The 27,003-nt window shown below is 48.0% G+C and overlaps 1 protein-coding gene across 1 annotated transcript in view; it reads right to left on the bottom strand.

The window, feature by feature from the left end:
• Nucleotides 1–3,955: 3,955 nt before the first annotated feature.
• The window catches only part of STAT1 (signal transducer and activator of transcription 1), a 150,537-nt gene continuing 127,489 nt past the window's right edge, over nt 3,956–27,003 (bottom strand). The window contains 2 exon segments of the mRNA XM_030208870.1: nt 3,956–4,169; nt 21,479–21,581. Coding sequence (XP_030064730.1) covers nt 4,146–4,169; nt 21,479–21,581 — 127 coding nt within the window. The 3' untranslated portion in view covers nt 3,956–4,145.

Genomic DNA, 27,003 nt, shown 5'->3' with positions numbered 1-27,003 from the left:
TTTTGAGAGTAGAGCTGACATGGGCAAGAGCTATCACTCCTGTCCTGAATATATCAGTAGATCACCAGGTAAGATAGTCTTGGGGGGGGGGGGGGGGGGTTTACTCTCTGCATTCTTTTTTTGTGTAATGCAATTGCAAATAATGCAATTATGATCTTGAATAGTATTTTATATGGTAATTAGAGTGCTCCAAATAAATGCTTTTGATAAAAGTTTAGCAGGAATTTAAGTCTGTAAGGGCCTTATTTACAAAGGCATGCTAGCATTTTTAGCACACGCTAACCGTGCAGATGCTCATATTAATATTATGGGCGTACATACGGTTAGCGTGTGCTAATTTAATTTTTAGCATGTGCTAAAAACGCTAGCATGCCTTTGTAAACAGGGCCCTAAATTTGGGATAATAAGCGCCTTAGGAATTAGCTTCTCTGTGGAGATATGACATCAGCTGTCATTCCAAATGTGGCACAAAGTCAGCCATTGTAAAAGCACAATGGCTTTTAGTTTCAGTTTTCATTGGCTGAAGTTTTCATGTGTGGAGGCTATTTTGCTTGAAAGTAAAATATGGTCTTTCATTATTTAAATAATTATTTATATATTTGGGTGATTCTAAAGAATTTCCAGGCTCTGTTTGGTTATGATAAACATTTTATGAGAAAGTAACCTGCGCTGATTGTTTTCAAGCACAAGTACTGGTCAGCTTATAGTGTTAGTAGGGAAATAATATTACAATGAAATATAGTTTATATATTAGAAATTAATTTGAGAAATGTATTGCTTTTGATTGTAATTTTCAGAGGATATTTATTTATTTGTAGCCCACATTTTCCCACCTATTTGCAGGCTCAATGTGGCTTACATTGTTCCGTATTGGAGATCACCAATTCCGGAAAAGAGAAATACATAGTTAAGATAGCAAGTGTCTGGACTCCACAATTCCAGGAATAACATGTACAGAATGTCTGTACGTTTGGGAAGCTTGCCAGGTGCCCTTGGCCTGGATTGGCCGCTGTCGTGGACAGGATGCTGGGCTCGATGGACCCTTGGTCTTTTCCCAGTGTGGCATTACTTATGTACCCTACTTTAGTAAGAATCAATATCACGCACGTCCTTAATCAGTTTTACAACTAAAGACAAAACGGGAAACATCTCAATGGTACTTTCTCTTGTTACTTGTGCACAATTTGAGAAAGCATAAAAATCTGGTATTCATGATTTTTTTTTGTTTACATATTGTCACAAAGTTCCTGTCTCAGAGAATATTTAACTACATCTGCATTAACTTGGGAACCTAAACATGCCAGATTTGTTGATAAGTCCTTGTTAAAATGGCTCTCCCAGTTGTCAGCAGTTCCTGGGACTGGATGGTAATAATCTCCTGGGGGTTTAGTAGTGGGCTGCCAACTGTAAGCTCTGACAATCCCCAGTGGGCCTCACTGGTTTATATTCACACAACCAATCCTTTAGTTTTCGGTTTCAGCCGAAAGCATTTAGACAGTTTCCGTCAGCCTCTAATCCAGAAAGTGGCAACATTAAGCTGCTATCTATACACTACTACTACTTCTAATCATTTCTATAATGCTACTAGACATACACAGCACTGTACACATTATATATGTCCCTCTGTCCCTAGAGGGCTCACAATCAAAGTTTTTGTGCCTGGGGCAATGGAGGGTTAAGTGACTTGCCCAAGGTCACAAGGAGTTGCAGTGGGAATCGAACTCTGATTTCCAGGATCAAAGCCTGCTGCACTAACCATTAGGCTACTCCTCCTTTCCCTCATATAAATTTATCCCTACGAGCAGACTGCACAAATAGCAGTATGAAAGTTAGAACTGCCTCTCCAGTGATCTAACTCATACGTACAAGCTAGCTAACTATAAGCTCCCTTTCACATAGGACGTCTAGGTCAGGAAAGGGATGTCCAAGTCAGGATGTTCATAATTTCCCAGCTTTTTTAACAAAAGGCTTGCTGAACGTGGAACTTTATGTAAATAGGTATAAGGATGTGCAAGAGTACACATGCAATTAAAAACAAGTGTAAAAAAAGAGCAGCTTCATTCAGGGTGTTCACATGTAAGCATGAGTTTTGCAAATATACATACAACAAATTCTTCTAAAATTAGTCTTCTAATAATTCAGTGAAACACGTTAGTGAAAGAAGTGTCTGGATTGCTTAAGAGGAGTAAAAACATCACCGTGGGGGTAATTTTATAAAGATTTTTTCCATATGTAAAGGCAGTTGTACATGTAGAAAAGGCCTTTTATAAAACCGCATTGTAGTACATATAAATATAGGTATGCATAGTAACATAGTAAATGATGGCAGATAAAGAACTGTACGGTCCATCCAGTCTGCCCAACAAGATAAACTAATTTTGCATGGCATGCGATACTTTATATGTATACCCGAGTTTGATTTGTCCTTGCCATTCTCAGAGCACAGATTGTAGAAATCTGCCCAACACTGTTCTTGCACTAAAGGTTCTGAAGCTAATGTCGAAGCCCCTTAAAATTTACACTCCAACCCATCCACATCTATTCTGTCACGATCAGGGCACAGACCGTAGAAGTCCGCCCAGCACTGTTTTTGCTACCCAATCTCCGCTAATGGCACACAATCCTATATGTGCACCGTGTGTAGTTCCCAGGGGTATAACTGGGGCAGAGCAGGAGTGGAATTTGATAAATTGAATACAGGTATAGAGAACATACATACATTTATACCTTTTTCAGAGAAGATGTAAATGTGTACGACAGGGGCTGGGTCTGGGTGCCTCTCTTATAATGTACATAGCTGCCTATGTTGCCTTTAGAAAATACGCTTACAACACACACCTTTTTCGGTGTTTTACATAAACTTCTTGTTATATAATCAGGCCCAGTGTGTCTTGTTTTAATTTGACCAAAACTGAGCAAGTACGCGCCATGCCTACATTACAGTTAGAAAATGGCAATGGCATTGGGCTATAGTATCTGCAAAATTCAGACTCAGAACTCTTTTAGGCATTTAATTGTTTGGTCTAGCAGTTTCTTTCTGCTTCCTATGTTTCAAACTTAGTTGGAATCTTGCCATCCCTGCGGCTAAGGCATTATAAGCTTCCATTTACAATTAACCAGGTTTCCATATCCCTAATCCTCCCCCCTCCTCCCCTTCTCAACCCCATTCTCATATAGCCCAGTTATGGTAATTTATCCCTGACCCTAAGCAGAACAGGGTGGGCCATCAGGGACCTGGATCAACCAAATTTTGTTCAACACAGTACCAGCAACTAGGGAACTTGGTGGGGGCAGAGGTGGGTTGTTTATCTTCCCTAATCAAACAGGTTACTGCCTATGTCCTTGACCAGAACTTTCTTTACAAGCTGGTATGCGTGTATCCTCAGTCCTAAGAGCATTAAGGTTTGCCAAACTGGATCAGACCACAAGGTCCAACGAGCACAACATCTTGGCTCTCTGGTAACAAATACCCAGCAGGATCCCAGCCAGTGCTTTAAGTGGAGTCTGGAACTCCCCCCCCCCCCCCCCCCCCCCCCTTCAAAGGCCGAGAATGCTGCCTCCACCTGAGGAGTGCCGGATATCCTTGCACGTTCTCCATCTGCCACATTCAGCTTTTTCTTTTTAGTAATAACGCTATTTCCGCAATGGTTTGAGTGTACAATCACATCAATGAGGGAAGTAACAGGAGAAAGACAAATTACTGAAAAGAGCTCAACTTGGAAACTGGGCCCAGATCTCACTGATCATGTTTCATAGCTCTAGCAAGAAATCAAACTAACCCTAATATAAAATGAACAAAATGCAGAGGTTGAGTTTATAAATTATTAGAAACAAATGGAGAAGACGACGAACAGTATTGTGTTGGGTCAGCGTGGTTAACAATCTTCTTTGACTGAGCAGCAATTACATCTCTCAAGAAAACAAAAGTAGATGATTGAACATCAGGACCTTAAAGTGGTTTTTTTCTCAGTTAAGTACACATTTATTAAAATTACTAAAAATAAGCTCTCAATCGCTGATCTTTTAGCGTGAACTGTCATTAAATGAAGATTGCTGCCAGCGTGTTGCTCAGTAGTGAAGCAGATAAAGCAGCCTTGGCCTTTGAAAAGCCTATAGACAGAGTACAGAACAGTGATGACCAGTAATTAACTTGAGTATGTTGAACACATCTGCAAGAAAACCATAAGTAGAAAATCACTCAAACAGAATAAAAAAAATAAAGAAAACATTTCCTAAAGCTCATGGCTATGGTTTATTCATTTATACTCCGCTTATATCTAAGTCAAAGGTGGGCAACCACGGTCCTCAAGGGCCACAAAGCAGTTTGGTTTTCAACATTTCCACAATGAATATGCACGAGTTCTGATTACACACAATGGAACCAGTGCATGCAAATTAATCTCATGCATATTGATTGTGGAAATCTTAAAAACCCAATTGGGTTGTTGCCCTCGAGGACTCAGCCCTAATCTAAGTGGATTACATAACAAACATAATTATGAGATAGCAAACATAATAAAAATTCAAAACCAAAAACATAAGAATAGTTATTCTGGGTCAGCCAAATGGTTCATCTAGCCCAGTACCCTGCTTTCAACAGTGGCCAGTCCAGGTCACAAGTGCCTGGCAGAAACCCAATTAGTAGCAACAGTCCATGCTACCAATCACGGGGCAAGCAATGGCTTCCCCATGTCCATTTCAATAACAGACTATGGATTTTTCCTCCAGGAATTTGTCCAAACCTTTTTGAAACCCAGATATGCTAACTGCTGTTACCACATCCTCCAGCAGCGAGTTCCAGAGCTTAACTATTCTTTCAGTGAAAAAATATTTCCTCCTATTTGCTTTAAAAGTACTTCCACGTAATTTCACCAAGTGACCCCTGATCTTTGTACTTTTTGAAAGTGAAAAATCGATTCACTTCTACCCATTCTACACCACTCAGGATTTTATAAACCTCAATCATATCCCCCCTCAGCTGTGTCTTTTGCAAGCTGAAGAGCCCTAAGCTCTTTAAGCTTTCCTCATATGGGTGGAGTTTCATCGCCTTTATCATTTTGGTCGCTCTTATTTTAACCTTTTTCTAATTCCACTATATCTTTTTTGAGATGTATTGCGTTCATTTCTGGTCACCATATCTTAAAATCACATCCTATTACTAAAAAGATGTGATCTAATAGAGTAATAATTATAATACATGAACTGATGGAACACAAATTGAAAAAAAATTATCATGATTTACAGATTATAGAAGAAAATTTTGTTTATATTTTTATTTGGATTTATTTACTGCCCTTTTAAAGGAATTCACTCAAGGTGGTGTTTAGCAAGAATAATTTATTTGGATTTTGCTCACACCTTTTTCAGTAGTAGTTCAAGGTGAGTTACATTCAGGTACACTGGGAATTTTGCTGCCTCTGGAGGGCTCACAATCTAATTTTTTTGTACCCGAGGCAATGGAGTGTTAAGTGACTTTGACCAAGATCACAAGGAGCAGCAGTGGGATTTGAACTGGGCACCTCTGGATGTCAAGGCTGGTGCTCTAACCACTAGGCTACTCCTCCATAAGTCAAACATAGGCAACAGACCAGTGCTTCCCAAGTCGGTCCTGGAGTAATCCCTTACCAGTCAGGTTTTCAGGATATTCACAATGAATATGCTTCAGATGAGTTGCATACATTGGAGGCAGTATATGCAAATCAATTTCATGCATATTCATTGTGGATATCCTGAAAACCTGACTGGCAAGGGAGTACTACAGGACCGACTTAGGAAACACTGCAATAGACAATTACAGCAGTAAAAACATTGAAACAACAATACAAGGTATGGCACAGTATGCTACAATATAATGTCAATATAATAAGCAATAAAACATTTTAATAGACAGCATAGGGTGGAAGCAAAGATTAAAAAAAAAAAAAAAAAAAAATATATATATATATATATATATATATATATATATATATATATTTAGACAAAATAGAGTTAACAGGAGTTAGGAAAAGAGGGGACTAATTAAAAAAAAAGTTGCATATGAAATCAGAAAGGTGCATGAATATAATGTCAGCTAGGGTAGGAGTGGACAAACATGTCCTGCTACAGAACATGCAGCCAGTGTCACACCTTGTGCGTGTGTGTGACCAGCAAGTTAGTTACTTCTTCCATTAAAGGCCTGGATGAAGAGCCAAGCTTTCACCTGTTTCTTGACGTAGAGATAGTCTTGTATTAAGCAAAGCCTTTCAGGGAGAGCATTCCAGAGAAGGCTCACTGGCAGGTATCACATTGTGCGATGCCCTTTAGAGAGGGTGTGGTTAGAGATACTCCTTGCGAGGACCTGTATGACCTTGGAGGTGTGTGGAGGTGTATTCTTCAAGTACTCTGGGCCATTTTCTTTAAGGGCCTTGAAGACTAGGCAGAGTTTTAAATTTAGCCTTGTAATGTACTGGAAGCCATTGAAGTTTTTGCAAAAATGGTGTGATGTGGTCATGTTGCTTAAAACCTTCTGTTATTTTTGCTGCAGCATTCTGAATCAATTAGAGCTAGTGCAAACCCTTTGTAGACAAAACACTGGAGTGGAAAGGGTATGATACATACCTGTAGCAGTTGTTCTCCGAGGACAGCAGGCTGATTGTTCTCACGACTGGGTGACGTCCGCGGCAGCCCCCACCAACCGGAAAGAAGCTTCGCGGGACGGTCGGCACGCAGGGCACGCCCACCGCGCATGCGCGGCCGTCTTCCCGCCCGTGCGCGACCGCTCCCGCCAGTTGAATGACTAGCAAAAAGATGAAACACACAACTCCAAAGGGGAGGAGGGAGGGTAGGTGAGAACAATCAGCCTGCTGTCCTCGGAGAACAACTGCTACAGGTATGTATCATACCCTTTCTCCGAGGACAAGCAGGCTGCTTGTTCTCACGACTGGGGTATCCCTAGCTCTCAGGCTCACTCAAAACAATAACCCAGGTCAATTGAACCTCGCAACGGCGAGGGTACAACAGAAATTGACCTACGAAGAACAACTAACTGAGAGTGCAGCCTGACCAGAATAAATTCGGGTCCTGGAGGGTGGAGTTGGATTTACACCCCAAACAGATTCTGCAGCACCGACTGCCCGAACCGACTGTCGCCTCGGGTATCCTGCTGGAGGCAGTAATGAGATGTGAATGTGTGGACAGATGACCACGTCGCAGCCTTGCAGATCTCTTCAATAGTGGCTGACTTCAAGTGGGCCACCGACGCTGCCATGGCTCTGACACTATGAGCCGTGACATGACCCTCAAGAGTCAGCCCAGCCTGGGCGTAAGTGAAGGAAATGCAATCTGCTAGCCAATTGGAGATGGTGCGTTTCCCGACAGCGACCCCTAGCCTGTTAGGGTCGAAAGAAATAAACAATTGGGCGGACTGTCTGTTGGGCTGTGTCCGCTCCAGATAGAAGGCCAATGCTCTCTTGCAGTCCAATGTGTGCAACTGACGTTCAGCAGGGCGGGTATGCGGCCTGGGGAAGAATGTTGGCAAGACAATTGACTGGTTAAGATGGAACTCCGACACCACCTTCGGCAGGAACTTTGGGTGGGTGCGGAGCACTACTCTGTTGTGATGAAATTTGGTATATGGAGCATGAGCTACTAGGGCTTGAAGCTCACTGACCCTACGAGCTGAAGTAACTGCCACCAAGAAAATGACCTTCCAGGTCAAGTACTTCAGATGGCAGGTATTCAGTGGCTCAAAAGGAGGTTTCATCAGCTGGGTGAGGACGACGTTGAGATCCCATGACACAGTAGGAGGCTTGATAGGGGGCTTTGACAAAAGCAAGCCTCTCATGAATCGAACGACTAAAGGCTCTCCAGAGATGGCTTTACCTTCCACACGAAAATGGTAAGCACTAATCGCACTAAGGTGATTCCTTACTGAGTTGGTCTTGAGGCCAGACTCTGATAAGTGCAGAAGGTATTCAAGCAGGTTCTGTGCAGGGCAAGAGCGAGGTTCTAGGGCCTTGCTCTCACACCAAACGACAAACCTCCTCCACTTGAAAAAGTAACTCTTTTTAGTGGAATCCTTCCTAGAGGCAAGCAAGACCCGGGAGACACCCTCAGACAGACCCAACGCAGCGAAGTCTACGCCCTCAACATCCAGGCCGTGAGAGCCAGGGATTGAAGGTTGGGGTGCAGCAACGCTCCGTCGTTCTGCGAAATGAGAGTCGGAAAACACTCCAATCTCCACGGTTCTTCTGAGGACAACTCCAGAAGAAGAGGGAACCAGATCTGACGGGGCCAAAAGGGCGCTATCAGAATCATGGTGCCGCGGTCTTGCTTGAGCTTCAGTAAGGTCTTCCCCACCAAAGGTATGGAAGGATAAGCATACATGAGGCCGGTCCCCCAATGAAGGAGAAAGGCATCTGACGCTAGCCTGCCGTGTGTCTGAAGTCTGGAACAGAACAGAGGCAGCTTGTGGTTGGTCTGAGAGGCGAAAAGATCCACCGAGGGGGTGCCCCACTCTCGGAAGATCTTGCGTACCACTCTGGAATGGAGCGACCACTCGTGCGGTTGCATGACTCTGCTCAGTCTGTCGGCCAGACTGTTGTTTACGCCTGCCAGGTATGTGGCTTGGAGGAGCATGCCGAACCGGCACGCCCAACGCCACATCCCGACGGCTTCCTGACACAGGGGGCGAGATCCGGTGCCCCCCTGCTTGTTGACGTAATACATTGCAACCTGATTGTCTGTCCGAATTTGGATAATTTGGTAGGACAGCCGATCTCTGAAAGCCTTCAGTGCGTTCCAGATCGCTCGGAGCTCCAGGAGGTTGATCTGTAGATCCTTTTCCTGGAGGGACCACAGACCCTGGGTGTGAAGCCCATCGACGTGAGCTCCCCACCCCAGGCAAGATGCATCCGTCGTCAGCACTTTCGAAGGCTGCGGAATTTGGAATGGACGTCCCAGGGTCAAATTGGTCCGGATGGTCCACCAGAGCAGTGAAGTGCGGCAACTGGTGGAGAGGCGGATGACATCTTCTAGATTCCCGGTGGCTTGGAACCACTGGGAAGCTAGGGTCCATTGAGCAGATCTCATGCGAAGACGAGCCATGGGAGTCACATGAACTGTGGAGGCCATATGACCCAGAAGTCTCAACATCTGCCGAGCTGTGACCTGCTGAGACGCTCTGGTCTGCGAAGCCAGGGCCAGGAGATTGGTGGCCCGCGCTTCGGGAAGGTAGGCCTGAGCCGTCTGGGTATTCAGCAGCGCTCCTATGAATTCCAGAGACTGGGATGGCTGGAGATGGGACTTTGGGTAATTTATCACAAACCCCAGCAGCTCCAGAAGTTGAATAGTGCACTGCATGGACCGGAGGGCTCCTGCCTCCGAGGTGTTCTTGACCAGCCAATCGTCGAGATATGGGAACACGTGCACTCCCAGCCTGCGTAGGTACGCCGCCACCACCACGAGGCACTTTGTAAACACTCGTGGGGCGGAGGCGAGCCCAAAGGGCAGCACACAATACTGAAAGTGCCGTGCGCCCAGGCGGAATCTGAGATACTGTCTGTGAGCTGGCAGTATCGGGATGTGAGTATATGCATCCTTTAAATCCAGGGAACATAGCCAATCGTTTTTCTGAATCATTGGCAGAAGGGTGCCCAAGGAAAGCATCCTGAACTTTTCTTTGACCAGGAATTTGTTCAGGCCTCTCAGGTCTAGGATGGGACGCATCCCCCCTGTTTTCTTTTCCACAAGGAAGTACCTGGAATAGAATCCCTGCCCTTCCTGCCCGGGTGGTACGGGCTCGACCGCATTGGCGCTGAGAAGGGCGGAGAGTTCCTCTGCAAGTACCTGCTTGTGATGGGAGCTGAAGGATTGAGCTCCCGGAGGACAATTTGGAGGCAGGGAGGCCAAATTCAGGGCGTATCCGCACCGCACTATTTGGAGAACCCACTGGTCGGAGGTTATGAGAGGCCACCTTTGGTGAAAAAATTTTAACCTCCCCCCGACCGGCAGATCGTCCGGTACGGACACTTTGAGGGCGGCTATGTTCCCGTGGATCCAGTCAAAAGCCCGTCCCTGGCTTTTGCTGTGGAGGCGCAGGGGGCTGCTTAGGCGCACGCTGTTGACGGGAACGAGCGCGCTGGGGCTGTCCCTGTGCCTGACGAGGCCTTCGGGCCGGCTGGTTGTACCTACGCTTTGCAAAAGAATAGGGTGCAGCCTGCCGGGCCCGGGAAAAACGTCCACCTGCTGAGGTGGATGCTGAAGGCGCCCGGTGGGAGAGCTTGTCGAGAGCGGTTTCCCGCTGATGCAGTTGGTCCACCATCTGCTCGACCTTCTCACCAAAAATGTTATCCCCCCGGCAAGGGACGTCAGCCAGTCTCTGCTGGGTGCGGTTGTCCAGGTCAGAGGCACGCAGCCATGAGAGCCTGCGCATCACTATACCTTGGGCCGCAGCACGAGATGCCACGTCACAGGTGTCAAAAATACCCCTGGACAGGAACTTTCTGCACGCCTTCAGCTGCCTGACCACCTCCTGATAAGGCCTGGACTGCTCCGGCGGGAGCTTCTCGACCAGGTCCGCCAGTTGTTGCACATAGGTCCGCATGTGAATGCTCATATAGAGCAGGTATGACTGGATGCGGGTCACGAGCATGGAGGACTGGTAGGCCTTCCTCCCAAACGAGTCCAGAGTGCGAGACTCCCGCCCCGGGGGCGCCGAGGCGGTATCCCTCGAACTCCGTGCCCTCTTGAGAGCAGAATCCACGACCGCTGAGTCATGGGGCAATTGGGGCCGCATGAGCTCTGGGTCAGAGTGGATCCTGTACTGGGACTCTGCTTTCTTGGGAATGGTGGGGTTAGTTAATGGTCGCACCCAGTTCCGGAGCAGCGTCTCCTTCAGGACATTGTGCAGCGGCACCGTGGAGGACTCTCTAGGTGGTGATGGATAGTCGAGGACCTCGAGCATCTCGGCCCTCGGCTCTTCCACAGAGACCACGGGGAAGGGAATGCTGATAGACATATCCCGCACAAAGGAGGCAAAGGAGAGACTCTCAGGAGGTGAGAGCTTCCTCTCCGGTGAAGGCGTGGGGTCCGAGGGAAGGCCCGTAGACTCCTCTGAGGAGAAATATCTAGGGTCCTCCTCTTCCCCCCACGAGTCCTCATCCTCGGTATCGGACATTAGCTCATGTAGCTGAGTCCTGTACCGGGCCCGGCTCGACGTCGAGGCACCGAGGTCTCGGTGTCGTCGAGCGGTGGACTCCCGCGCCGGCGGGGACGGAGCTCCCTCCATCGACGTCGACGGGGACTCCACCTGCGTAGCAGTCGAGACCGGCACCGCAAGCGGCGGCGGTGTCGACAGCCCCGGCGCCGGGCTAGAGCTCGCCGGCGCCACAGTCATCGGCGCCGAGGGCGCAAGCACCCCCGGCGCCGGCACAGCCTGGTGCATCAGCCCTTCCAGGATCCCCGGAAGGATGGCTCTGAGGCACTCGTCCAGGCCCGCTGCCGGGAAAGGCGGTGGGGCCGGTAAGGGTGTCGGTGCCGGAAGCTGCTGGGAGCCAGGAGACGGCACCGAGGTGCCGGAACCCCGACGCGTCGGTACCTCCACAACCGACGGAGACCTCTCCTCTCGACGATGACGCTTCGGCGTCGACTCCTCTTCGGGATGCACCGAGGGCGTCCGGTGACGACGCTTCTTATCCTTTTTTCGATGCACGTCACCGGCGCCGGAGGGCATGGAGGAGGAGGAGGTCGATCCCCCTCGGTCTCGAGGCACCGGGTCAGACGGGGTCGGTCCCGTGGCTCACGAGCTGAGGGAGTGACCGGGGCCGACTGCCCACGCGGCCTCTCAACCCCACTCTCACCGGCGGACCGGCGGGCCAACGGGACCTGTTCTCCTGGGGTCGCTGCCATCGGTGCCGATGTCTCGGGCATCGATACCGGTACCGAAGAACCGGCCTTCGATACCGATGCCGTCGAGGTCGACGTCGAGGGGCCGGCGCAAGTTCCAAAAAGACGGTCCCGCAGAACTTGCCTCGCAACCTGAGTCCGTTTCCGGAGACCGAGACACAAAGCACACGACTTGAGATTGTGCTCCGGCCCGAGGCACTGGAGGCACCAAGCGTGGGTGTCGGTCTGCGAGATCGGCCGGCCGCAGCGACCACACTTTTTAAATCCACTCGGGACCTTCGAGGACATCGACGGAAAAATCGCGTCGGCGAAGTCAAAGTCGTCAATGGTGGCTAAAATCACACCACGAAAAGATAAACGACCGAGCGACCACTAGGCCGCAATGTGGCGTCCCCGCTGGAAGCGAGGGAAAAGGGGAGCGCGTGCTCCACACGCGCAGAGATTTTTTTTTTTTTTTTTTTTAACAAACAAGAAAAAAGGAAAACCGAACGGTAATCCGAAGCGAAGCGACGATCCGCGTAAACGCGGTCGAAAAATCCGGCGGCTGAAACAGAGAGAGTGGCAGAAGCACAACTCTCTCCAGTCGCGGAAAAAAAGGAACTGGCGGGAGCGGTCGCGCACGGGCGGGAAGACGGCCGCGCATGCGCGGTGGGCGTGCCCTGCGTGCCGACCGTCCCGCGAAGCTTCTTTCCGGTTGGTGGGGGCTGCCGCGGACGTCACCCAGTCGTGAAAACAAGCAGCCTGCTTGTCCTCGGAGAAAATGCCAGACACAATCTCCAAAATGATCAGAAAGTACTTGTATTAGAGACGTGCGTCTTCGTTCCCGAGACTGCAGTTCGTCACATTCATTTGTTATATTTGGAATTGTGACATCCCTAAATGGTTTTATTGATGGCTTATAAGAACCCCTGACGAAGGCTTTGGGTGCCAAAACATGGCCCGTGTTAGGTTCTGCTTGTCAGCACCATCATTTTTGGATAATAAACTGTTTTCTGATCATCTTGGAGATTGTGTCTGGCATTTGCCTTTCCAGCTTTTTGTCTATGTTTCCCTGTGAAAGGTTTTTGTTCTTCTGTTGCATCTTTGGGAAGTCATACCAGAGGTTACATGGCATGCACAACTGTGACAAGACTTGCCTTCTCAATGTAAGGAGAGAAGCAGCGTAGCTGTCACAAACGACAGAAGCTGCTCTTGAATGTTACTTGAATTTGGGGGATCAGTGTCAGTGTTGAGTCTAGCTGTATTCCAATGTTCCTGACTAGTGATCTGAAGGGGAGTTCGTATTTCCCAAAAGAGATGTTGATGTCAGGTATGTGCCTACTTGCGTTAGGGACCCACAGAAGCTCAGTTTTCCTTGGGTTCAGGCAAGGTTTGTTGCTTTTAGCCCATTCTTGAATTAAAGAGTATGTTTCCAAAACTCACTGAGTCCATCAACAGCACTTTTGAGAAAAATAGGTAGCGGCTTTTGGACTGAGTGAGTTTTGCATAGAGTACGCAATACAAGGTCATTTGGGCTTAATGAGTTCTGGCACAGGAATAACCTACAGTAAATGAATCGTGCCTTGATATGTCAAAACTAACAAAAAAAAACAGACTGAGTGAGTTTTGGAAAAGTACTCTTCATCTGCTGTTAAACAACAGGTATTCAGGGCTGTGGGTACCAATTGCAACTGGAGCTCTGGGTGCTATTCCAAAGGGATTCACCAAATATTTGGAAATTTTAACCTACTGGACTTAAAATCACTGATTTTACAAAAGCCAGCCTACATGGAACTATTTATATATTACAGCAGTACCTCCATGACTCTTGGGTCCTTAGTTAGGACCCCAATCACAGGACAAAAAACTAGTCGGACTGTACCATTCATCTGAAAACTTCAATGAATAAAATGGCTTGGTTGCATTGTTGTTTATCCAGTGGCTGAATCAACAAAACACAAAATTGCATCTTATTCTCAACAAATTCTCCTGGAAATTAGGCATTTGCTCTTTAAAAAAAACATGAAAATGGCATTCCATTTTAAATATGTCGGGTATTGTTTATATTTTAGAGAAAGATTTTATTACCCTTGTGTTCAAGACAAAATTTAGGTTGTATTTTTTGTATAATTAGAAATCCTTTTACGAACCTACAGTAAAAAGTGGCCTTAATATACCCTTATGTGGGTCTTTCCCATGCACTAAGGTCATTTTTACTGCAACTGGAAAATGGCTAATTTTCCATTTTCTGAATTATTGGTCATCCATTTTCCAAATTAATGGCCATACCCTAATGTTAAATAGAGAACTGGAGTCGTGAGTATATTTATAAATAGAATTTTGGAAATTGGGAGGGTTTTGTTTTAGAGCTCTGTGATTTCCGGGACAGCGATACCTTCAGTTTTAAATGCAGCCGACCTGACTTCCAGTTCACAAAGGCATCCTTTCAGTTAGAGTTTAAGCACTGAGTACGTTTGTCCTTTCCTTCATTTATATCCAGGTTAATACTAATGTCTTATAATTAAAAACTTTTTTCAGAGAATAGTAACTCTTTTATGTTTTCAGGGACGTCAACAATTATATTTGAGTTGGGTTACTTGAAACAGCAACTGCGAAATGTGGTCGATGTCGTTACCCAATACGATACATTTAAATGAAGCTAAATGTGTTTTATTTTATAATTGAGTATATGATAAGTTATGTGTTGGCACATAAAATGGTTGCAATTGGCTCCAGGGGCAAAGGCCTCCAGGGTGCAATCGGCACCAGGGACCCAGCCAGGGTGCAATCGGTGCCAGGGGCAAAGGCCTCCAGGGTGCAATCGGCACTAGGGGCCCAGCCAGGGTAGGTAACTTACGTCAGACGAGGGTGGGCCAAGGAGGAAAGAAAGGAAGTTCCGAAGCCAAGCGATCAGCTGTTGCCTGCTGCGGCCGGTGCAGGGCCTTCACACGAGGGTGAGAGGCGCTGTGAGGGCCCGGTGGCAGACGGAGGGGGATGGCGGGGAAGCTGTCATTTCAAGAGAGGGGGAGCGGCGGCAGTGGCCTTGGGGGGGGGGGGGCGTCGGAAGAGAAAAAAGAAAGCAGTGCTCATCAGGGACGTCCTTGAAGGACATGGCACAGACGCGCAGCTTGGTTTTTTTTTTCTTTCCCACAGCAGCCCCTGCCTAACGAGAGATGCAGACCTCACGTTAGGGTTTCCACCGTAAAGGGAATCGGTAAACGTTAGTGCATATCATTATAATAGCCTTGCAATGGTACTGCAGCTCATTATAATGATTTGCATTCCGTTTTCGTTAGCTGCTACCGTGATCGGGAAGGTAAAATTATGTATAATCATACCTGATAATTTTCTTTCCATTAATCATAGCTGATCAATCCATAGACTGGTGGGTTGTGTCCATCTACCAGCAGGTGGAGATAGAGAGCAAACTTTTGCCTCCCTATATGTGGTCATGTGCTGCCGGAAACTCCTCAGTATGTCGATATCAAAGCTCCATCCGCAGGACTCAGCACTTAGAGAACTACACCCACAAAGGGACACTCTGCCCAGCTCACCACCGCCGAAACGGGGGAGGGGAATTAACCCAGCTCATCCCCACACAAGTGGGGGAGGGGAATCCGTCCAGCTCATCCCCGCGGAGCGGGGGAGGGACACCACACCCGCCGATGCGGGGGGATCTGGCTTATCCTGCAACCGCAACCGCGGGAGGAGCTGACTGACCCTAACACCGCCGAAGCGGGAGGGGTACAAAGCTGCCCTACAGCCGCACGAAGCGGGAGGGAGTGCCGGCAGAATTTATGTCTCAATCCAGCCCCGTAAAACGGAGGGGAGAGGAATGCAGCAGCTCACTGTAACACAAACTCGTCTCAACTCTTGAAGAATCCAAGTGAAAGAACTTGAACACGAAGTCTTTCTGAAATAACTGAAGACTAAACTTGAACCTGAAATGCAACCAGAATAAAAACAGAACAGATATCTGGGAGGGGCTATGGATTGATCAGCTATGATTAATGGAAAGAAAATTATCAGGTATGATTATACATAATTTTACCTTCCATATCATCAAGCTGATCAATCCATAGACTGGTGGGATGTACCGAAGCAGTACTCACCCAGGGCGGGACATTGAAATCCCTGACCTCAACACTGAAGCTCCAAACCGGGCCTCCGCCCGTGCAGCCACAGTCAAACGGTAATGCTTGGAGAATGTATGAGCCGAAGCCCAAGTTGCCGCCTTGCATATCTCTTCCAAGGAGACGGATCCGGCCTCTGCCATCGAGGCCGCCTGAGCTCTCGTGGAGTGAGCCTTCAGCTGGATAGGCGGCACCTTCCCCGCGGCCACATAAGCCGCTGCAATGGCTTCCTTGACCCATCTTGCCACTGTAGGCTTAGCAGCCTGCAGACCCTTACGAGGACCTGCAAACAGGACAAACAGATGATCCGATTTCCGGAAATCATTGGGCACTTCCAAGTATCTGAAGATGACTCGTCTCACATCCAGATATTTAAGAGCAGAGTACTCCTCTGGGTAGTCCTCCCTACGAAAAGAAGGGAGACAGAGCTGCTGATTCACATGGAAGCGAGAAACAATCTTGGGCAGGAAGGAAGGCACTGTGCGAATAGTCACTCCTGCCTCAGTGAACTGCAGAAAAGGCTCTCGACATGAGAGCGCCTGGAGCTCGGAAACTCTTCTGGCTGAAGTGATAGCCACCAAAAAGACTGCTTTCAACGTCAGGTCTTTCAGAGATGCCCTCGACAAGGGTTCAAAAGGCGGCTTCTGCAATGCTCTTAGCACCAGGTTGAGATTCCACGCAGGCACCACTGAGTGCAGAGGAGGGCGCAGGTGATTAACTCCCTTGAGAAAGCGCACCACATCTGGCTGCGAAGCCAGGGAAGCACCCTTCAGGCGGCCCCTGAAGCAAGCCAGAGCCGCTACCTGGACTTTAAGGGAACTGAGCGACAGGCCTTTCTCCAGACCTTCTTGCAGGAACGCCAACACTGAAGAAATTGGAGCAGTGAAGGGAGAAAGAGAGCCTGCTTCACACCATGCTGCAAAGATACGCCAAACCCTGGCGTAAGCAGTAGAAGTAGAGCGTTTCCTCGCTCTCAGCCTAGTGGCGATGACCTTGTCTGAGAAGCCCTTCTTCCTCAGACGCTGCCGCTCAATAGCCAGGCCGTAAGACCAAAGGGAGAGGGATCCTCCATCACCACGGGACCCTGATGTAACCGGCCCTGCTCCACTGACAGCCGCAGAGGATCGTCGACTGAGAGCCTGATCAAGTCCGCATACCAGGGACGTCTGGGCCAATCCGGACCCACCAGGATTACCCTGCCGGGATGCTTTGCCACCCGGTCTAGCACCCTGCCCAACATGGGCCAGGGCGGGAACACATAGAGGAGCTCTTGTGTCGGCCACTGTTGGAGAAGAGCATCTACTCCCAGGGATCGAGGGTCCCGTCCTCTGCTGAAAAAGCGCGGCACTTGGCAATTGGCCGATGACGCCATCAGATCTAGGCTCGGCTGGCCCCAGCACTTCGTGATGTCCAAGAACGCCTGAGCAGATAGTTGCCACTCTCCGGGCTCCAAGGTATGGCGACTGAGAAAGTCCGCCTTGACATTCATGACTCCGGCAATGTGGGCCGCTGAAAGCTGCTCCAGGTTCGCTTCCGCCCACTGGCAAAGACTCATAGCCTCCTTGGCTAGAGGGGCGCTCTTGGTACCTCCCTGGCGGTTGATATAGGCCACAGCCGTGGCATTGTCCGACAGGACCCGTACAGGCTACAACACCAGTACCGGGATGAACTCCAATAACACCAACCGAATGGCTCTGAGTTCCAGGAGGTTGATAGACCACTTGCCTCTGCAGGAGACTAGAGCCCCTGCGCTGTCCTTCCCAAGCAGAGGGCTCCCCAGCCCATCAAAGAGGCGTCTGTCGTGACGACAATCCACTCCGGGGTCACCAGAGGCAATCCTGCAGACAACTTGTCTGTCTGCGTCCACCAGCTCAGCGCCTTGCGCACTGCTGGGTCCACGGGAAGGCGCACAGCATAATCCTCCGACATCGGAGTCCAGCGCAGCAGCAGAGAAAGCTGTAGTGGTCTCATATGAAGGGCACTACTTCCATCGTGGCCGTCATAGAGCCCAACAGCTGCACGTAGTCCCAAGCCCGAATAGGAGAGGCTACTAGGAACTAGTCCACCTGAGCCTGAAGCTTGACAATCCGATTGTCTGGCAGGAACACTCTGCCCACTTGGGTGTCGAATCGAACTCCCAGATACTCCAGGGACTGAGTCGGGCGCAGCTGGCTCTTCTTCCAGTTGATGATCCATCCCAGGGAGCTCACAAGAGCAACTACCCGGTCCATAGCTTTGCCGCACTCTGCATAAGAGGGGGCTCGGATCAACCAGTCGTCCAGATAAGGATGGACTTGTACTCCTTCCTTTAGCAGGAAGGCCGCTATGACCCCCATTACTTTGGAAAAGGTCCGCGGAGCAGTAGCCAACCCGAAAGGGAGGGCTCTGAACTGGAAGTGTCGTCTCAGGACTGTAAAACGCAGAAAGCGTTGGAGAGGAGGCCAGATGGGAATATGCAGGTACGCTTCCTTGATGTCCAAGGAAGCCAAGAACTCTCCTGCCTTCACTGCCGCTATAACAGAGCGGAGAGTCTCCATGCGAAAGTGCCTCACTTTCCAGGCCCGATTGACCCCTTTGAGGTCGAGGATAGGCCGGACAGAACCTCCTTTCTTTGGAACCACAAAGTAAATGGAGTAACGTCCCTTGCCAATCTGATTTTTTGGCACCGGAACGACCGCACCCAGGCGGATCAGGTTGTCCAAGGTCTGCTGCACTGCCACAGCTTGACCGGAGACTTGCAGGGAGAGAGTACAAACCCGTCTCTTAAGGGTTGGCAGAACTCTAGCTTGTAGCCGTCTCTGATGACTTCCAGCACCCACGCGTCTGAAGTTATAGTGGTCCACTCGCCCAGAAACGAGGACAGCCGTCCTCCAATCTGCACTGGGGCGTGGACCAAGGCCCCGTCATTGGGTACGAGACCCTGGGGGAGGACCGGAGGGAGCACCTCCGGGACGGCGGTCTCTGCGAAAGGAATGCTGCTTGGGGGAGAAATTCCTCTTGAAGGAAGAGGGAGCAGAGGAACCCGACTTGCCCGGGCGGTACCGACGGGCTTCCAGCAACCGTCCTCTGGAGGTACCGGGACGAGTACTAGCCCGAGCCCTGACCTCTGGTAATTTCTTGCCCTTAGACGTGCCGAGATCGGTCACGATTTTGTCCAGCTCGACCCCAAAGAGCAGCTTGCCTTTAAAAGGCAATCTAGCCAGGCGGGATTTAGAGGCGTGGTCAGCAGACCAATGTTTCAGCCAAAGCCACCGCCGCGCAGAGACTGTCTGAGCCATGCCTTTAGCAGAGGCTCTCAAGACATCATACAGCAAGTCTGCCAAATAGGCTAAGCCCGATTCCAGGGCCGGCCAATCAGCCCTCAAGGAAAGATCCGAGGGGGAAGCCCGCTGCACCATAGTCAGGCACGCCCTGGCCACATAGGAGCCGCAAACTGAGGCCTGCAAACTTAAAGCAGCTGCCTCAAAGGACGACCTTAAGGCCGCCTCCAATCTTCTGTCTTGGGCGTCCTTTAGGGCCGTGCCACCTTCCACCGGCAACGCCGTTTTCTTAGTCACCGCAGTGATTAAAGAATCCACGGTAGGCCACAGATAGGCCTCACGTTCACTCACAGCCAAAGGATAGAGGCGGGACATAGCCCTAGCCACTTTAAGGCTCGTTTCCGGGACATCCCATTGAGCCGCAATTAAGGTGTGCATGGCATCATGCACGTGGAAGGATCTAGGCGGGCGCTTCGTCCCCAGCATAATGGCAGAGCCAACAGGGGCTGAGGGAGAGACGTCCTCCGGAGAGGAAATCTTCAAAGTGTCCATGGCCTGTAAAAACAGGTTGGGCAAATCCTCTGGGCTAAAAAGCCGCGCTGCAGAGGGGTCATCCGCTCCATCCGAGCGGGGATCTATCTCCTCCAAGGAATCCGCAAAGGACCGTTGGGAGACCTCAGACACGCTGCCCTCATCTACATCGGAGGAGACAAAGTCCTCCAAGGCCTGGAAATCAACCCGAGGGCGTTTACCTCTGGGAACCTCAACCTCTTTATCAGAAGAGGGAGCAGGGGCAGCGTTTTGCATGAGGAAAGCCTGATGCAGCAGCAAAACAAACTCGGGGGAGAAACCCCCCAGACTGTGCACTTCCGCAGCCTGGGCAACAGCCCTAGACGCACTCTCAACCGGCGCTCGCAATAGCGGGGGAGAGACATGCTGCGCATCCAAAATGGCGTCCGGCGCGAAACTCCGCGAAGGAGCCGCGCGGGAAGAACGGCGCTTAACTTTAGCCGCTTGTGCCGTCGCCCAAATTAAGGGCGTTCATGGCATTAATGTCTCCAACCTTAAGGGCGGCCCACGAAGAAGCCGTCCGAGCCGCGTGGCCGGCCAAGATGGCGGAGGCGAGGAGCGGGGGATGGGCGTTTATGGCGGGAAAAAACCGCCACGCCAGAGGAACGACCGGGACATTCATCGGTCACTAAACTGTCACCCATCAAGGGCGAATCAGGTTGTAAAACCCCCGCATCCCCTCTAGAAGCGCTCCAGCGATCCGGGGAGCGACCCTTTGCGCCCTCGCCCTCCGACGCCATATGCCACGAGGAGAAGAATCGGGGAACCCCTGCCCGCTATAAAAAGGTAAAATTACCTGCTTGCCGCTCCGAGCTGTAACGAACTGGTGTCCCAGTGAGTAGCTGCAATGAACGTTTAAAGAAACGTCGAATTAAACGCCTTTAAAGACGTTTAAAATTTTTTTTTTTTTTTTTTTTAAACGGAGCCAGCGGGAGGGGGGAGAAAAGGAGGGACCTGGCACCACCAGGTTTGCACTTGCTCAAAAGAGCCCTCAACCCCAGGCCTCAACAAAACCTAAGGCTTAGGCTTGGAGGCCTAGCCAGAGCTGCTGCTGTGTGTGACCACCACCTGCTGAGATAGAGAACATACTGAGGAGTTTCCGGCAGCACATGACCACATATAGGGAGGCAAAAGTTTGCTCTCTATCTCCACCTGCTGGTAGATGGACACAACCCACCAGTCTATGGATTGATCAGCTTGATGATATGGAAATGGCATTTAGTGCATGCCAGGGTTTACTACTTGCTCGTTAAGGGCTCATTAAGTTTAGTGCATCTGGCCCCGAGTGAGTACAGAAAAATAGAAGGGGAGATGGTTGGGAGGCAGTCAAAAGGGACAGAGAGCAACAGAAAGGTTGGAGACAAAGGGAGAGGACAGGTCATTGCAGGAAGTGAGAAGGTGAAAATAGGGAGGTAAAAAAAGAAGAATGGAAGTCTGGACAGAAGGAAAGATGTAAGAAAGGGAACAGAGGTGGTGAGGGAATGAGTGATAGGGAAGGAGCTAGAGCTATCATTATAACTAAAACAAGCTAAAATACAACAAATACATTTGTTGTTTTAAGTTCTTGTAGAAGAGTCTGTTCAGGCAAAGGACTGAGTTTCTTAGGGCTTAGGCTAATGTTTTGTGTGATGCAAAATTTAATTGTAGATTTACCACAGTATCAATTTCTGCGGAGCTCACCATTCTTCTCACTTCATCGAAATCCTCAGGTGACATTGGTAACAGATGTTCTGTTGTCTGTAGTCTGGATGGGTGACTGAAATAAAAGGATTACTTGAAATTAACTACCATTGCATATACCAACAATATGCTGACATCTACAGAATCTTCTACTCCTTTAATTATCCAATTTAGTCTTGAAGTATAATCTTCAGAATGCCAACTCTCATCTTACTATGGGCCCCTTTTACTAAACCGTGCTAGCGATTCCCAACATGACAATGCCGACAAAGCCTGTTCTCTTTGAATGGGCTTCGTTGGCTTTGCCGTGTGGGAATTGTTAGCACTGTTTGGTAAAAGAGATCCAATGTTCTGAAATCTATTAGGTATATAAAGACCAAATAAAGCTATTTTAAAGATACAATACTGTGTGTAAATTTTAGGAATGCCCATGATCAGCCCTTGCTCCTCCCATTGCCACGCCCACTTTTCAGATCCACACAGAATTTACATAGACTACTTTATAGAATACGCTTAGCGAGTAGTGCACGTAAATTCTAATTAGTGCCAATAATTGCTTAATAACCAATTATCGGTGCTGATTGGCTTGTTAACCAATTGAGTTGCAAGCGCAAATCAGGAATACACCCAGATTTGAGCGTGCAGATCAGAACATGCCCAGATTTGCGCACACAACTCTAGTCGCACTATATAGAATTTGCAGGACAACACTTTAAAAGCCCATTCAATCTGCCACATTAGCCATTTTTGCCTTTCATGTGCGGTTTGAATGCAGCCCAATGTGAATACTACTTTGCATTACTTTATATTTAAATCATGCCAAGTAAATTGCTTTTGTCTTTCAGTGCAGTTAAACAGTTCACAATATGCCAAATGGATATGGAGATCCACTTGCACATGATAGACCTGAACGCACTTAAATCTGCATATAACTTGCTTGACCATTATTGGAAGCTGAAGAGCTTCGCCTTGTCTACTTTTGCTGGGTGGTACACTATACTGACACCAGCAAAGCACTGGGAAAGACACTGCTGAAATTCTTCAGAAGGTAAAGACACACTGTGAAAATCACTGAAAACTGCTATATGTCTTGCAGTGGTTGGCAATTAACCAGCCAGCACTGAATATTGACTTGGCCAGTTAAGTTGAAACTGGCCAAATATAAGCCAGATATATACATAGTAACACACTAAATGATGGCAGATAAAGACCTGAATGGTCCATTCAGTCTGCCCAACAGTCACACTCATTATCAAGTCATGATTAAACCAGCAATAAATATGGTATAAAATACTTGATCACTGTCTTTCTTTGGCATTTCTGGGACATAGACCGTTGAAGTCTGCCTGGCCTTGTCCTTAATTTCCAAGTTGCCTTTGAAGCCCACTCCAGCCTATCCAAATTTGTCTTGTCAATTGTGGGACACAGACCATAAAACCGAATTGCTGGAGTTTCAGTTGAGTCGGCCATTGGACAGTTAAGTGCTGATATTGAGCACTTAACTGGCTATGGTCACTGTATAAATAGGACAGCATAAATGTCAATCCTATCTTTTTGTGTAGCCTCAACAGCCAGTTAAGTGCTGAATATTGCACTTAACCAACTATGGTTTCCAGAGTCACCTAAACCCGGAAATTCAATACTGAAGCTTGGACATGGCACAGCACTGAATTTCCAGGCATAATGCCGCTGGCAATAAGCAAAATGCTGAACAATGCTAGCTGAATATCAGGCCCTTTGGTTTTGCCACAATTTGTTGTTTCTTAATATATCAGGCCATATTTTTGGTGTTTGCGGATCAATTAATCAGCTATAAGCAGATTTACAATTTTTTCTTCCGACAGAATCCTCTAAATTTATTTATTCATGACATTTATACCCCACATTAGCCCGAAATAGACTCAAGTTCAATGTGGCTTACAAACAAACAATAAAGTGAATAAAACAAAATAATGTACAGAATATAACACAAATTCCAATAAGTTCAAGAAGCAAATTAATACATATGCAGCAAGTAACCAGAAATTCAGACTATCTCAAGGACAAATAATTAAGGGTGGATAGGTGAGAGCATAATTAGGCAGGACTAGATAGGAAATGAGATTAAGAAAAGGGTGTGGGTAAAATTCAAATAGAGTTCTCTGAAACTATTGACTATGTCTTTGTTTAATGTCCACTAAAAGTGTGGATGTCTGCTAATTGTTTTTGTCTGAACATGATCAAGACTGAGGTATTTTATCAAATCTGCCATACAATCCAGCCCTGAAATCATTTTGACTGATGGAACCATTACTCCCATCTTGAAGGGTATGTGGTACTTAGGGATTTGTCTCGATTCCTATTTATCTTTTCTTTCATGTTTAAAAGCCACAGTACAAAATATAAGCTTAAGCTTGTTTGTCAGCTATGTGATTTTCTTTGCCCCGATACTTTCAGGACAGTAATACAGTGTTTCGTTTTGCTGCAGCTGGACTACTGTAATGTGCTTTATTTGGGTCTGCCTTCGTATCTCCTCTATGCATTGCAGGTAGCCCAGGATACTGCTGCTTGGTTAATATTAGGTCTGCTTGCTACAATCATATGACCCTTGTGTTGGTCAGATCGCATTGGCTACCTGTTGTGTGGCATGTTCGTTTTAAAATACGGTAGCAGCAAATGTCAGCAGATAGTCATAAAGCACCAAATCATGATGTTCTTTTGGCTACTGCAACCATCTAATGTCCAGCTAGATCACTCTAGTCTGCTGGGATATACCCTCATTCTGTAAGATCTAGAGAAATGTTATGCTGCTATTTTTTGTGTTGCTGGCCCTATGCTTTGGAATCCTTTACCACCTGAATTAAAATTGTTTTCTAGCACAGAAATGTTCCAAAAACAATTGAAGGCCCACCTATGCAGAGAAGCATTTCCCTAGACACAGTTATAAATAGCAGATCCTTTCACACATCTCTGGTAATTTGAGGTGTAGAATATACTACTACTACTTAACATTTCTAAAGCGCTACTAGGGTTACGCAGCGCTGTACAATCTAACATCCATTTATCTTAGTAATATGATTTGATTTGTGTGTTGCTTTGATTTGCTTGTTTTATATTATATTTTGATTACGCATGTTTTATTGTTATCCGTCAAGATTTATAGATTGGCAGGTTAAATTTATCTAGTTTCAGAAGAGATTAAAGTAGGGACACTCAGATGCCCAGGATCATCATTGTCCATAAGAGTCCTTCATATATGGATACAGCCTACGAGATTAGGCTGTGTCCATGCAGCTGGAGGCTACTGGGGAAAGTCAACCCCCAATATTAAAAAAAACCACCACCACCACAAAAACTCCAAAAAACCAGGAACTTAAGCTGGCCACTCAGAACTATAGGATAGGTAATGGTGAATGAGGTCAAAGTATCAGATCCATCAGGTCAATAAAAACATTTAAAGGAAATTAACTACATGTTGGAAAGTTAAAAACAGAGTCAGCCAGCAAACAAAAGGAAGGAAATAAGGCAGCCTGCATCATCTATTCACATTACTCAGACTCGTCATCCTGTACAATCTCATCTGTTTTCTTTTCAAATACTGTCAACATAAAGTCCCCTGAGAGTAATACCCTATCAACATAACATAACAGCTTATTTTTATATTCCACAAAAACCTTATAGTTCAAAGCAGATCACAATACATAATAGCTGGCCACAATCAGGAATTACAAACAATTATAATATAAATCATTACTAACAAAATATAAAATCTATACAGACATAATCAGTTCACTACCTCGACACAGCAATTTCTGGAAAAGGTAAGTCTTCAAAGTCTAAATATCCGTTATCAGTAATAGGGAGCACCATGTTTTGTTTGGCAAGCTTTAAACCTGCCGCTCCGCTCCGTGTTGCCAGTGTCAGTAGAGGTGGCTGCACAGAGGTGTGCATGGGTTTACAGATAAATGAGTCCTGAAAGATAAAAGCCCTAAGTAAACAGTAGAGACCCTCCACTCTTTTACTGTGGAACTGCTTCTAGCAGATTCCCAAAACTGAGAGGCTAACAACATGCTTTTACTGGACTAACTTGAGAGACACCGTTTCTGTTTTTTGTATAAGGCACAAAATGACTTTTTCCTCAGGATTCAAAGGCGTTTTATTTGCCTCAGTAGGGTCTACTCACTGAGGGGCAGATGCAGCAACCAAACGTAAAAAAGTCTAAATCGTTAAAGTCCCTAACGATTTTAAAATAACGAAAAATGCACCAAAAAAAAAAAGTCACACATGCTGAGATCGGTATTGAAACGTACAATGTATCAAAGAATCACAATACACATCGTTAATCGGCCCCCAAATCATGCGCAGAGCAGCCAAGCGTTATGTTAGCTGCTCTGCGCATGCCACAAACAGTCAAAACACAGTCAAATCACAAGCACATGGCTCCCAAATCAAAACAAAAATTAAAAAAAAGGGTCGGGAGGGGGCAAGGGCGCTCATCAGGAGCGTCCTGTACGGACGGCCTTGCCCCCCCCCCCCCGCTGCTCCCCACTTTCCGCCGCTCCCCCCACCCCGAAAAAGCAAAATTCAAGCAGCCCCTGCCCCCCTCCCTTCCTCACTACTCTCTCACCTCAGCTCCGCCTCCCGACATCCTCCGTCCTGTGCCCCGCCCCCTTTTGGGGTCGTCGCCGCCATTCCCCTCCTCCATCGGGCCCCCCTCCCTCTTACCGGGCCCGTGCAGCGCCTCTCTCCTCTGTCCGAAGGCGCTGCACGGGCAAGAAGAAAGCTGATGCCTGCCTTCGCCCAGCTTCGATGGCGCGTCTTTCTCCTGCTGGGCCCGCCCCTGTCTGACGTCAGTAACTGACGTCAGACAGGGGCGGGCCCAGCAGGAGAAAGACGCGCCATCGAAGCTGGGCGAAGGCAGGCATCAGCTTTCTTCTTGCCCGTGCAGCGCCTTCGGACAGAGGTGAGAGGCGCTGCACGGGCCCGGTAAGAGGGAGGGGGGCCCGATGGAGGAGGGGAATGGCGGCGACGACCCCAAAAGGGGGCGGGGCACAGGACGGAGGATGTCGGGAGGCGGAGCTGAGGTGAGAGAGTAGTGAGGAAGGGAGGGGGGCAGGGGCTGCTAGAATTTTGCTTTTTCGGGGTGGGGGAGCGGCGGAAAGTGGGGAGCAGCGGGGGGGGGGGGGGCAAGGTCGTCCGTACAGGACGCTCCTGATGAGCGCCCTTGCCCCCTCCCGATCCTTTTTTTATTTTTATTTATTTATGTGTTTTCTGACGTCCTTTGGACCAATCACAGCGCTTTTAGCTCTGCTAATGCGCTGGGATTGGCTCAAAGTTTGTTTATTTTTTCACTTAATGATTTTTCCTGGCACAGAGCTGTCCTAACGAGTGGTCCAGACCTCTCGTTAGATTTCCTGCCTTTTTCCTGCGTAAAGGCAATCGGAAAAGGTTAGTGCATGTCGTTTCAATGGGGTTTTCACACTAATTGCTCATCTCCATTCCGTTTTCGTTAGCTGCTG

Source organism: Microcaecilia unicolor, chromosome 7 (assembly GCF_901765095.1).
Source record: "Microcaecilia unicolor chromosome 7, aMicUni1.1, whole genome shotgun sequence".
NCBI lineage: Eukaryota > Metazoa > Chordata > Amphibia > Gymnophiona > Siphonopidae > Microcaecilia > Microcaecilia unicolor.
The sequence above is the reverse complement of the archived record's forward strand: the minus strand, read 5'-3'. Positions and strand labels throughout refer to the sequence as shown.